Raw genomic sequence first — 13,673 nt, 5'->3', positions numbered from 1 at the left:
ATGACTGTTCTGCTTGTACAAATCTGATATTCTGCAATTTTACATATATATATAATATATATAACACATATAACAATATATATTATTATATACATACACACACACAGAAGTGTAGATTTATCATATGTAACTCACTTGGGATTTGCATAGCTTTCTGAAGGTCGGTATCTTTCACTGGTTCTAGAAAATGTCTTTATCTTTTCAAATATTGCCAATTTCCAATTCTCTCCTTCTAAAACTCTAAGACACGTTAGACCTTCTCAGTCTCTCCACATCTCTTTCCTAATTTTTACATTTCTATCTACTTATCTCTGTGTGTTTTCTACTGGGTAATTATTTGGCTCCACTTTCCAGTTCATTCTCTTTCACTGGTTATTTGACACGGGATTTGTTTTTACGTAAGGAACTCGTTTTCTTTACTCTTACTAAATACGTACTAATGTATTCATCTTGAGGTGCCTGGGTGGCTCAATCAGTTAAGCATCTGCCTTCGGCTCAGGTCATGATCCCAGGGTCGTGGGATCAAGCCCCGCACTGGGCTCCATGCTCAGCAGGGAGTCTGCTTCTCCTTCTTCCTCCTCTGCCCCTACCCCCACACATGCTCTAATAAATAAAATCTTTAAAAAAAAGTATTCATCTTATAGCTGACAATTCCACTATCCAAAGTCTTTGCAAGTCTGACTGTATTGTTTTCCGCTGGCTTTCCTTCAGGATACCTTATTTTGAGGCATCCTGTGATTTCGTGGGTTTGTGATTTAGGACTATGAGCTCACGTTCCTTTGGAGCTTTATTTGTAAGGAGTGTTTCAGTAATAAAAGTTGTGTTCTTACAGCATGGATATGCAGCTACTTTAGCCATAAGCTCAGGGGCATTACCAACTTAGGACCACTTTAAGAAATTGGTTTGAGTTTTTAGACCACACATACTATGAGAATCCAAATTGCTTCTGACCTCTGAGAATGCTTTTCTTTCTTGTCAGTTTAGCGACAATTTAAGAACATTAAAAAAAACCTTTTATCCAACATTTTGAGTTATTATCAGGAGAGTTGTTCAGAGTATCTAGTCCTTCACAGATTGGAAGTGTAGTCCTAAAGTCTAATACATGACATTACTGAAAGGCAACAGTGATGAAGTGGAGGCAGGAAATCTAGACTGTTCTGTTTTGTCAAGCAATGTGAAAGTGGTGAGGAGTAGAAAGCCAGAGTGGCTGAAGTTTCCTTTGGCGATGGGCAGGTGACTTTATCAGGAAATGTGTCAGCTACTACTAACAGAGACCAGGATGGAAGTTACTTCCTTCCCAGTAACAGAAGTCCAGAGAAGGCAGTCAAGAGCCATCTTATAGTGGTTCCACAATGTCATCAGGAATATTATCCTTCTGGCTGTCCTCTGTAAAGACACCCCATGGCCCAAGTAGGCTGCAATCACATCTACACTTCTGTCAGAAAGTAGAAGGGGGTTAAGTCCAAAAAGGGCACATGCCAGCTGTCTGTCCCTCTGAAGAAGCTTGCCCAGCCAACTTTTGCCCACCTTCTATCTGGCAATCCGTAGCTCCAGGGAGGCTAGAAGCTTATCTTTTAGCTGATCCCATATCTGTTGGGAATAGAACTGGAGAATCCTGGATACTTGATAGGCAAGTAGTAGTTACCTAAACATTCTCACTGTCTGAGGCTCCTCATCGAGGGAAAGACTGAAATCAAGATGATAATTTACCACAAGAAAGTCCTAAGAAATGTGGCAGAGAATAAGGTCAAAAGCACAGAGGGAGGGTTTAAACTTGGAGTGCAGACACATCTTCAATGGAGACTGAATGGAACAGAAAGAGCAGACAGACCACTGTGTAGGTGTGTGGTGGTTAAGACTAGAAGCCAAGGGGATTCCTCGCAGCATGCAAGTGACAAGGTCTCCTGCGGAGGTCACTGAGTTGTGGTGGGAGGGGGTCTGCATGCAGAAGGCAGAAACCTGGACCATCTGCTGTGTGAGTGTAAACAGTATCAAAAATGCGTGTTGGGAAAGCCACATGTCAAAAAGGTTATATTTATGAGTAACAACTGGTTTCCATAAGCAGGACAAAATCATTTCATAGGAACATGTTTCTAAAGTAGGCAACACAGTCACAACACATTTGGCCTGTCACACTTGAAAAGCACTCTGTCAAAATCTAGTCTCATTACATAAGAAAACTGAATCTAAAGTTGGAGGTAACAAATGACAAAAAAAATTTAGGCACCGGTGACAGAGGACACCCTTAACATTCCTTTCATAACTCTCCTAAAGTGCCTTTTGTACGCAGTACAACTTTTCTCAAGTACTTCTGAGCCACCCACCTTGGAAGCTCTGTGGCAGACACCTGTTGAACCAATGCTCTGCAACCCTGGGGAGTGAAGATACAAATTTGGGCTTGCAATGAGATAGGCGTATACAACCCATCTACATCCTTTTCTTCCTCTGGAGATAAGGAAAATAAGGAAGAACCAATTGTATTTGATTATACAGTCTTACTCCACTTCACTTCTCCCAATTATTATCCCAACTTTCCAGAACCATTTTTTACCAATCACTTAAGAAAGGGCTACCTTGCATTTGCTTAACCCCCTTCCCCATAATCCTTTCCTCCGAACAATGGAAGACAGAGAGCCTAGGTATCCTTCTTGTTCACTTTCCCTGATCACCGTGTGCTGCTGCTGTGGAATTAGATGAACTCAATACTTAAGCATCGAATTGTATCACCTCGGACACATCACAAATGCTCCACATGAAACAGAAAATTAGTGGGGGCGCCTGGGTGGCTCAGTCGTTAAGCGTCTGCCTTAGGCTCAGGTCATGATCCCAGGGTCCTGGGACGGAGCCCCCGATCGGGCTCCCTGCTCCACGGAAAGCCTGCTTCTCCCTCTCCCACTCCCCCTGCTTGTGTTCCCTCTCGCGCTGTGTCTCTCTCTGTCAAATAAATAAATAAAATCTTAAAAAAAAAAAAGAAAGAAATAGAACATTAGTGGTAAATATTATGGCAAAGTCTCCCCAAATTAACTAACTTACAGAAATTTGCAGGTCAGGTTCTAAATCACAATACTGATTTTAGGAGAGAGATGTTTCTATTTAAATCAAGTTCAGTCAGCATGACTAAACAGCTGCCTGGGGCCTGGGTGCCATGTGGCCAGACAGGACTCATCAGCCACGTCCAGAGGCACCCGAGCTAGTGTTGAGCTCACACTACAAGCCTCAGCCCAGCATGAAGGCAAGATTATGAGGCAGTTTTCACACTTACATAGATCAAAGTGGCATAGTGAATATTTAGAACTACATCCTGCATGGGCTCCACAGTGGAATAAATCCTGCTGTTTTCCATCACAGTGGACACTGCCCCCACCATGCTCAAGTACTGTTCTCTTGAGAGCTGTGAGCACTACAGTTCTCAGGGAAATGCAGCACTCAAGCTTTTCACCTTTATTCTTCCCAAAGCATTTCATTTTAATGTCAGCTAACAACAGAAAATCAAAGAAGGCAGCTCTCCCACAAAACCCATGGAACTAGCATGCAAGTGATAGAACTGACCACACTTTTATCAGCCTGCAATTAAAATTTCATGAAAAATCTTTCAATAAAATGTTACACGGAAGGTACATTTTTAAAAGCAGCACTGGCTCACATGTGTGTAGAAAAACAAATATTCACTAACATAGACACTGGTGACAGACAAAATGGGTCACAGCTGTTTGTTACTCTTTGAAGTACAGCAAAAAATGAATTTTTTGTAATATAATCTGAAGGAATTCCAGGCCCTCTATAATTCATATTTTTAAGATTTTAAGATTCAAACCCGCATTAAATACCGCATCATTCAACATGAACATGAGAGAATATTTCCCCTAATTTTTCTGTTAACGTCAACTTGATAAGAAATGTTAAATGCTAAGAGGATTCTAGTTCAGAAAATACCTTGATGCTTTTTACTAATTGAGAGACAGTTTATGTGTTTATTATCTGTTTACAAAAAAGAATTTAAGGTGGCCTTTTACAGTATTGACTGTATCTCAACAGTCTGAGACAAAACTATTTTAACTAGAAAAAAAACCATTTAACCAAAAATGGCAATAAACTGGAATCTTTCAGTTACTGCTTTGAAAAGACAATGTTTTATAAAAATTATTGCCTATTTCTTCTAAATATGACAAATACTAAGATTTTTCCTATCAATCATTCCTTTAATAATTCTGTTGCTATCCTTATAAAATAAAAAAATAAATGATAATGTAACAAGACTTAGTTTGCAATTTTTCCACTGTATAACTTAGTCACATTATTAAAAAAATCACTCCACATTCCCTCTTATGTAGTTATATGTGGACAAATGGTGAACAGTTTTATAGCTTAAAATATAAGTGAGGAAAACATAGACATCGGCCATACCAATAGCTGGTTTTTATTTTTTTAAGGAAAGGTTATTAATTAAAAAGAGAGTTCTAAGAAATGTAATAGGATTCCCAGCAATGATGATTTCTGAGATCTATGAGATCTGAAACGTAATTATAAAAAGGCTAAAAGCCAAAGAGCATTTCTACTTTTTCTTTTTTAAAAAAATCCAGATGATTTGTCACATCAAGGAAGTCTGGCACATTAACAAGGCCATAGTCTTAGTCATCCTCAGAATCGCTACCCCTTCTTGTGGGGATGGAGCACCTCACTGAGGATAGCAAAGCATCTTCAACTGGTTTCTTAGGGTTTTCCTCCAAGTCTGTCTTGATTGCTCCAGACTCTGACAGTTTCCACTCCAACTCTATGTGATAAAGAAAAACCAAATTACCTAAGGCAGTTGGCATAGGACCCTCACCCTCAAGCCCATTAAGCCAGTTTTCTCTAAGCAGAAACTATACAGTAACATTTGATAATAATTTTAGTTCTGTAATTTTATGGTACCTAGAAGGAAGGCAAAAAAAATCAGACCTTTAAGAAGGAAAACAAAATACTTTCACCTTTTCAGAAGAGGAGATCAAATGAGATACTATATATATATTTGAATCTATATGGTAACTAAAATAAAAAACAAAAACTAAACCTGTCTTCTAATGACTACAGTTTCTGGACTTGCACAATTTCCCAGGAAAGAAATCAGCATGAAACATTTAAAGGAAATACTTTTCACAGTCCTGCTGGCAATCTAATTTTAGTCAACAAAAGGAAATTTTTAGGCCCCATGTCCAGTATCTCAATCTATTAGAGTCAAAGGATAAATGTATGATGACATCCCAGAACTTATACATTTGCTCCAAGTAATAAAAACAGTACCAAGAAAATAAAGAACCAGTGACTAAAGCCTTGGTTCCTGTATGTCACTCTCTTATAATCAATGAAAGTCCACATGGGTCTGAGACCTTATGAAGTGAAATCAAGGGATGTCTTTTCCACTGCAGAAAGGACCCCAGGCAGAACTAAGGGACTACATGAGACACTCTACAGCAAAGAGACTGGTTTAAGTGATACTCTGCTAATTAGGTACCTCCATTAAAATGTGACAACCAATTTTATTTAAGTCATATTAATTTAAAGTGCTCCATGAAGATTGATAACACCAGTATTTAAAGTTCTTGGTACCTCAGTTGAATGTTATGAAAATTCAACAAATTTCTTAAAAAAAAAAAAAAGAAAAAGAAAAACCTTAATTCTGATTCTTGACTCAAGAATATATACACCATTCATATGTATTGGTGTAGGTATTAATGTTATTGTTCACTTACACACAATATTTTATAAGTTCACTAATCCTCAGATAATACTTTTTCTAAAAATAAAGACAGGACCTCCTATCCTTCACCCATCTTTCCCCTCATGGTACATTCAAAAGACCAGAAGTAAGATGCAAGCATATATTTAGTTTGAAATGCAGTATGCCTCTGAACACTGGCATAATGCCTAACTGTTGTTAACATGTGTGTATGTATGTGCAGATGTTAATACTTATCCCAGTTGAATATCTTATATAGTTATATAAAACAGTATATAAAGTCATATTTTAACATATGTTTTTAAAGCACAGGTGGACATATTATTTCAGTAATGAGTGACTTAGGAGGATGCCCTCGGGCCTCAGGTTCTCTCTTTCATGTTATAAGTGTATGCATATTTTGACACCTCATGTAACAGGTAGAAAGGAATAAAAAAAAAAATCCTTCAGAAATAAAAGGATACATTCTTCAGGAGTTAAGAGGCAGAACTCAATAAACTTTTAATTTAACTTAAAAGCCACTAATATATTCAAATGAGAAAATATTCCCATAGGTATTATATACATATATATGTATATATACACACACACATATAAATATCAATAACTTGTTCATGTGATTTTTTTTTGAAACATCTACTATAACTTTTTCTGCACCTAACTTGTTTTTTTATTGTTATGTTAATCACCATACATTACATCATTAGTTTTTGATGTAGTATCCCATGATTCATTGTTTGCATATAACACCCAGTGCTCCACGCAGAACGTGCCCTCTTTTAATACCCATCACCAGGCTAACCCATCCCCCCACACCCCTCCCCTCTAGAACCCTCAGTTTGTTTTTCAGAGCCCATCGTCTCTCATGGTTCGTCCCCCCCTCCAATATCCCCCCCTTCATTCTTCCCCTCCTGCTTTTTTTTTTTAACATATAATGTATTATTTGCTTCAGAGGTAGAGATCTATGATTCACCAGTCTTGCACACTTCACAGCACTCACCATAGCACATTCTTTTCTTTTTTTTTTTTAAGATTTTATGTATGTATTTGGCGGGGGGGGGGGGGGCATGAGCTGGGGGGAGGGGCAGATGGAGAGGGAGAAGCAGACTCCCCACTGAGCAGGGAGCACTATGTGGGGCTCAATCCTGGGACCCCAGGATGATAGCCTCGAAGGCAGACGCTCAACCAACTGAGCCACCCAGGCGCCCTGTTAATGTGAATTAAACAAAAAATGAATGTTGAGATCTTGAGCTATACTTAAAATGTATCCAACTATAGGGACAAACAAAACATATTAGACATTAATATTAAATATACATACTTTAAAATCCAGTGTGCCCCCTTTTAACAGAATTATTAGAGCCCCCAATGACTCATTTAATGAGAGATCAAACATGTTTCTTCCCTTTTAGCAATCACTCACACAGCAGCAAAGGTGACTTTGACAAATCATCATGACACATGTCTCTTCAAAAGAACCATCCTCTCATCATCTCTAACACGCACTCACTGGTCATTGCTCACGTGCCCTGCTCCATCTCAAAGAGGCCCTTACCATCTATTGTCAGGTTCATGCCACCAAACACCAGAGGTCCAATAAACTGAGCCTTGATATCTCCTTCAAGGTAAACAAATATTGTAGGCAGATTCCTGTCAGGATAATTGGGTATGCAGGTTGTGGAAATGGCTTTGATAAATTTGACATCAGGAAACTTCCTGGCAAGTCCACTGAAGTGCTGATTTATGAGGGCACAGAGGGGAATCCTGTGAAATAGAAATGAGAAACAATGGTGAGAGAGGACCCCTATAAAACAGAAATAGAAGCAACTATGATTCTGCATTTATACAGGGCAAAGCTCTACTACCCTTCTACCTAAATAAACCCTCATAATAGCTTTCCAAGTGACTCTGCTACTCCAGCCAAGATGAATTAACATTTTTTTGAAGAAACCTTCTAATATGTTCAGGGAAAATGAAGAACTCAAAATCCAAAATCCATTTTAATTTGACTCAGTAAGTCAGAAAAACAGCTTCAATGTAAAAGATAACTGTTTTGCCCATCTATATGAGAGAACATTCAAGATTCAGAAGGTGAGAAAAACGTGAGAAAGCATTTCCTGCTTTAAAAAAAACTTCTACACAAGTACAGTAGAATACGGCTGGAGCTGAGAAACAGTGGAAGGCCACTGCATCACCTGCCTGGAACAATTATTATAAAGGTCACCCCAAACATCTATGAGAATGGATTCACTACATGGAATTTTGAAATGTAGAGTTTCTCTAGAAGGATAAATAAGGAATTCATTTTCAATAAAAGCAATCTTCATTGCTACAATGTAACAAAGGCATTCTTTTTAGTCACAAATATTAATTTTAAAGTCTGAAGACAAAAATTAGGCATTAGGTTTGGGCACATCAGCAACTATATACAACACTAGTAAAAAAAACAAACAACACAAAACAATAAACCCCCAAAGTGGATTAAGCCCAAGATGTCCAAGACATAAATTCAAATTAACATTTAAGGACAGTGCATAAGATCAGCTCACCCTTGTTTGTAAAGGTGCAAGATTACCCACAAGCCCCCACCGGCTTTGGTAACTTCTTGAACATAATCCTTTCCTGAGATCTCCAAAACTTCTCCAAATGTGTTCTTCAGTTGAGTTGCTTTCCACTCAGCCAGTCTTTGCTGCCTGCACAGCACAAAGAGGAGACAGACATCTTATACGTATATCCCACATATACACACACACCTTTCACACAGCAACCTTTATAAAGATCCAGGTTTATTTGCCACACAGCAAAAGTCTAAAATCAGTTCACTGAGACCTGCAATATTACTACTTAATTACAGTCCTTTCCAAAAGTTATCTCCATCAGAAAATTAACTTTTCAAAAGACACACATTTTAGTGCCACACAAAAAACCAAACAGTCCCTCTGGGTGGCACTAACCTGTACATTTCAATAGCACGTTCATCTTCTTCATTAAATTCGTCTTCATTATCCTCCAGCTCTTCCAAAGTCATATCTTCGTATGTTTTCACTGAATGTAGTTAAATTAGCAAAAACCAAAAAATGTAAAAGATGAACAAACTTGCAGTGTTTTCCCTCCTTTATTTTTCTCCTAAAGATGTGCATGCAACACCAAGCCAAAGTAAAACTCATTCACCAAAACCAAAATAAAAAATACTGAAGGTCTTCCACTAGTAAATAAGAACTTGAGGGTGTTTTAAAAAGAACCATGTTGACAAATGCAGCAGGACTGACTCTCCTACCTCCACACAATAGTAAGGATATGAATGATAAGTTGCCTAAGTTTATAAAACCAGAGAGTTGTTATTTGCCTGAACTCACCTGGCCTGCTCTTCAAGCACGTAACACCCATGGACCGCCACATCAACAGTTCTATCTCTGGGGGCAGGGGAGGATACCAGTGGGTGTCCCCAGCATACCCTTCCTAGAGTTAAAGGGATTATTGTCTTGGTCTTCTCTTGTGAATGGTAGGCAGCTCTCTTTTAACCAACTGTTATAAAATCTTGATTTCATTTTTATTGCCATTAGCATTCTTGCTTCTTGATGTCAAATCAAATTTTTGTCCCCCAAGGCCAACTCTAACACCATACAAACTGCTCTTAGCAAAGTCAGCAATGACCTCCACTTCCTGACTGACGAGCAGCACTGATCCGACCCACCATTGCCTCCTCTTTGAAAGATGGTCCTCTTCTAGCTTCCAGGATGTCTTCTCTCCTCCTATCTCTACGACTGCCCCTCCTCTGGACCTTTGCTGATCTGACTCCTTTTTTATCTATACTTACACCCTTGGTGATTGCATCTCATGGCTTTATGCCTCCAGCCCATATTTCTCTGATTTAGAGAAAAACATAGCCAACTGCCTACTTGCCATCTCTATTTGACTAATAAAAATTTCAATGTTTCTATGTCCTAAATAGAACGCTTGAGCCTAGCTCCAAACTGTTGCTCACCAAGCCTTCCTCATCTCGGTTGGTGGTGATGCTATCCTTCAGGCTGCTCAAGCCCAACGCCTAACAGGCATCCTTCACTTCCTTTTTCTCACAGCCCTCACAGGATCCACCAGCAAATCCTATTGGCCCTACCTTCAAATTATTTCCAGATCTGACCACTTCTCCCCACCCCTTCCACCAACACCATGTGGGCAGGTCTAAGCCAATAGTACTTCTTGCCTGAATTACTGCAGTGGTTTCCAGACTAATCTCCCTACTTCCTGATTTGATCCCAACTTCCATACTTGGAAAGGCAGGAGCAGGAGGGTGCTGTCAGCATGTCAATCCTCTGTTCAAACCTCCAGTGACTTCCACCCGACCAGACATAAAAGCCAAAGTCTTTGTTAAAAGATAACAAGGTCCTCAATGGTTTGACCCCTAGTTGTCTCTCTCAACTTACTACTCTTTCCTAGTCATAGTGACTTCCTAGCTGGTTCTCCAACATGTTCTTCACTCACTTAAATAGCTCAATTCAAATCCCTCAGATCTACTCAAATGTCACTCCCAGTAAGGCTCTCTCTGACCCTATCTAGAATTATACTCACCCTTCCCACAACCCTTTCTAGGCTATTTCCCTGCCTTATTTTCCTATATTTACTTATGTATTGCTTATTGCCTGTCTCTCCCACTAGAATATAAGTCCTATAAGGACAGGGATTTTTGTCCAGCCTGTACATAGCTAAAGCCCCAATGCTCAAAATAATATCTGGCAGACAGTCATCATTCAATAAACATTCACTAGATAAATGCTTTCTAGTGAATCCATCTCTAAATTAGCTCTAACATGTAAGAAGACAAAAGTACTAGCCCCTGTGATCAGTGGGGCATTAAGTCAAGACTCAGAAATATTTTCTCCAGGATTATCATGTGCTCATCTGACACAGACAAGAAACTGTGGAGATGTGGAAATTCTATAGCCCAGAAAGTTGAAGGTTAGAGACAGCCTGTGCCTCCCTTGAGGTCCCAGAAATACAGTCCATCCCAGCACTCCAATCTCTGGTTCCCAATTCCTGCTCAGAGCATCCCTCTACCAAAGTAGTTAGAGGCTAAGAAAGTTCTTAACTCAAAGAGAGACAAAACAAATAAAGAATATAAACAATCTCACCAATTGACTGCTGAAGGACTCGCTGTTCTTCTTCTTCTGCCTCCTTTTCCAAATCTTTCAAACTTTCCTTTGAGGGCAAGATACCCTTTTTGCGTAAGATATCATTCCACTCAGTGTCTGCATTGGGGTCCTAGCGGAAGTGGACCAAGAATACTATAAGTGCAAAGTCCATTACAAGGGGTGCCATGTTGGGGAAAGGTGGTGGGAAGAGGGATTCAAGTCAAATTATTCTACGGCCTATCTCTGAGAAAGTGTCAAAAGATCCACAGCCCCTATTCTTTTCCTGTCTTCCACTCTACTTCACCCTCCCCACACAAGACACACATACCCAGGAACTAGTCTTGGGTAAAAATCAGGATATGATGTGTAGATCGGCATCAATGCTCACACCAAGGCCCTAACCTGGCTCCTATTCAATTTTTATTAATGACTCAGAGTGATTCATTCAACAGATACTAAGTACTTGTGGCAAGTGCAATGATCAACAGGCTGTTGGCCTAGAGAGTTATAAGAGGTCTACATTCCACAGGATAGGCAGGGATATTCTCTCAAAGTGGACATTCAATCATCACTGGAAGTTGAGAAGGAAACAGACGTGAGGAATGAGAACTTAAGAACTTACTTTCCAGGCGGAGGGACCAGCATGTGCAAAGGGCCCAAGAGCAGAGATAGGAGTACCTCAAAGTTCTAAGTGGCTGCAGCAGAATCAGAAGGAGGAGAGCCTGAAGGTAGGCTGACAAATTCTCTAACGGCCCAAACCTGAGAGGGAGAACTGAGACCCTGAGGAACAGCTCACAATGCCTAACACTTACTGAGTACTAGGTGCTGGGCACTCTGTGAAGCCCTTTACCTGTACCTACTTAGCTAATCCTCACAAGCCTAGGAGAGACATGACATTTAGGAAGACAGTGCCATGCTGGAACAAGTCAAATTTACCAGGATCAAATGTCAGAAGGATAAATGTCAAAGTGGGCTCTATTTCCTGAAGCCAGCTAGCCAAACACTGGTTTTGTTTGGCTTGGCAGGAACACTGCTAATGGACCGGGTTTGAATTAAGAAATCAATGAGCGCTGCTGAAAGGGCACTAGCAAAGCCTGGCTCCAGCCCCAACTCCATGTCACTGTCTTGCTGGGCTGTATCAAAAGAAAACGAACAGAATCCTTTCCACAGGGTGGTCAGGGAAGGCCTCTGAAGAGATGACATTTCAAAGCAGGGTCCTGAAGGATAGAGAATACAAAGGAGGCCAGGGCAGCCCGGGAGCTTCCTCTTCAACATTTAAGAGTGTTTGGCTTCTGGCAGACAGACTGCATTTGTAAATACTTATCCTCTCCAGCTCCCAAGGCCTCCTGTCCCAAACCCATACTGACTCTATTTCTCATTGGCCACTAAGCCAGAGACGATTTAACCTGAATTCCTGACTACAGTGAGGTCTGGGAAGCAGCAGAATGACCTTTGACAGAGGGTCCTTCAACAGTGACAGAATTTAGTTGTCACAGATTTTTGTTAATTCCCATGTCTTCATTTATTTTCTTTCATTTTTAGTCCTATTAGACAATTCCTAATACAAAAAAAGGGGAAAAAACTAGGGGATTTGTATTTATCTATTTTAAGACAGAAAGTAACAAAGGAGAGGGACCCTAGGGATGAGCTCTGGGAGCCATGGAATCCGGGAGGGAGTGCACCTCAACCTGAACATCAACGTTAGGGGGGAAATGGATGTTAACTAAACCTTCACCCAGCTCTAAGTGGACTCAGGAACATAAGTTCCGCCACTGTTCTACGTTATGAGACCTCCAGGCGGGACCCTTCCCTTCTTCGAGCCTCAGCTTCCATATCCACACAACGTGCCCATAATACACCAGCTCAGGAGCTAAGAGAATTAAGGAATAGGAAGTAACTCTGTCAGGTGGGATGCTGCGAGTCCTTCACAGACTTCACGGGATAAGACCTTAACGAGAGATGGCCCCAAAAGACTGAGATTTGAGGGGTGAGACACACAGGGTTGGGTAGACCGAACCCGCGGATCCTGGCCAGACCACGCCCGCCCTGTCGTACTGCGCCTGCGCTGGGCCTAGACTCGCGTGGTCTTTGGCGTGCCGGTGGCGCCCGGCGCTTCCCACAGTCCCAACCCGGACGGTCCGCCGCTGCCACGGACCCAGCGGGACAAACGAGCTGCGTTAGATTCCAGGCCTCGGACCCCCAGGTTCTTTACCTGCATCTTGTCTAAAATCGCTCAAGCCAGGCCACGGCGACGCCCCCGCCCCTCAGCTCTCTTCCGCGCACCCGCCACCCCCACCTCTTCTCCCAGTCCGGCCTTCGCCCCGCCCCTAAGGGTGAGCAGGGCGGAGCCAGGGAGTAAGCGAGGTCTCTGAGTCTGCGCCCGCTCCTCAAGAAACGGGGCAGAAGCTGTGCGCATGGGCAAGGGGGTGCTGCCCGCTCTCTGTTGGTGTCGCTGGCTTCACGTGACCCGGAGCCAGTTCTTGGCGCTACCTTATTAGGGCAGGGCTCGGTGCTTGGAAAGGTGGAGCTGGTTGGAGGAGGTCCTCGATTTTATGCGTCATCTCCTGCCGCAGACCCAATCTTGGTAAAAGAGGGCTTGGCTCAAGAAGTCAAATAGAAATGTGTTTCAGTGATCCAGTGTTACAATTAAAAATGATGCAGGGTCGTCCGGAATTCACTCGCTATCATTTCAAAGTCCGATAAGGCGATTAATTCATAAGACACATTTATCAAGAGCCTACTAAGTACCAGGTACTATTCTAGGCTCTGCGGATACTGCAGTCGTCACAACAGACAAAAACAGAAAGGAGAAAGTCATTTCACCTGGT

The 13,673-nt window shown here is 41.3% G+C and overlaps 1 protein-coding gene across 1 annotated transcript; it reads right to left on the bottom strand.

Moving 5' to 3' along the window:
- Positions 1–3,620: 3,620 nt before the first annotated feature.
- On the bottom strand, positions 3,621–13,212 carry PDCL3 (phosducin like 3). The gene is made up of 6 exons (XM_027623986.1): positions 13,058–13,212; positions 10,846–10,975; positions 8,671–8,761; positions 8,266–8,409; positions 7,272–7,480; positions 3,621–4,771 (listed from the first exon to the last, which is right to left on the bottom strand). Exons 1-6 carry the CDS (start codon positions 13,061–13,063, stop codon positions 4,629–4,631), a joined length of 723 nt encoding a protein of 240 aa, XP_027479787.1. The 5' UTR covers positions 13,064–13,212; the 3' UTR covers positions 3,621–4,628.
- Positions 13,213–13,673: the final 461 nt, after the last annotated feature.

This window comes from Zalophus californianus, chromosome 8 (assembly GCF_009762305.2).
Source record: "Zalophus californianus isolate mZalCal1 chromosome 8, mZalCal1.pri.v2, whole genome shotgun sequence".
NCBI classification, from domain to species: domain Eukaryota; kingdom Metazoa; phylum Chordata; class Mammalia; order Carnivora; family Otariidae; genus Zalophus; species Zalophus californianus.
This window is presented reverse-complemented; position numbering and strand designations above follow the sequence as displayed.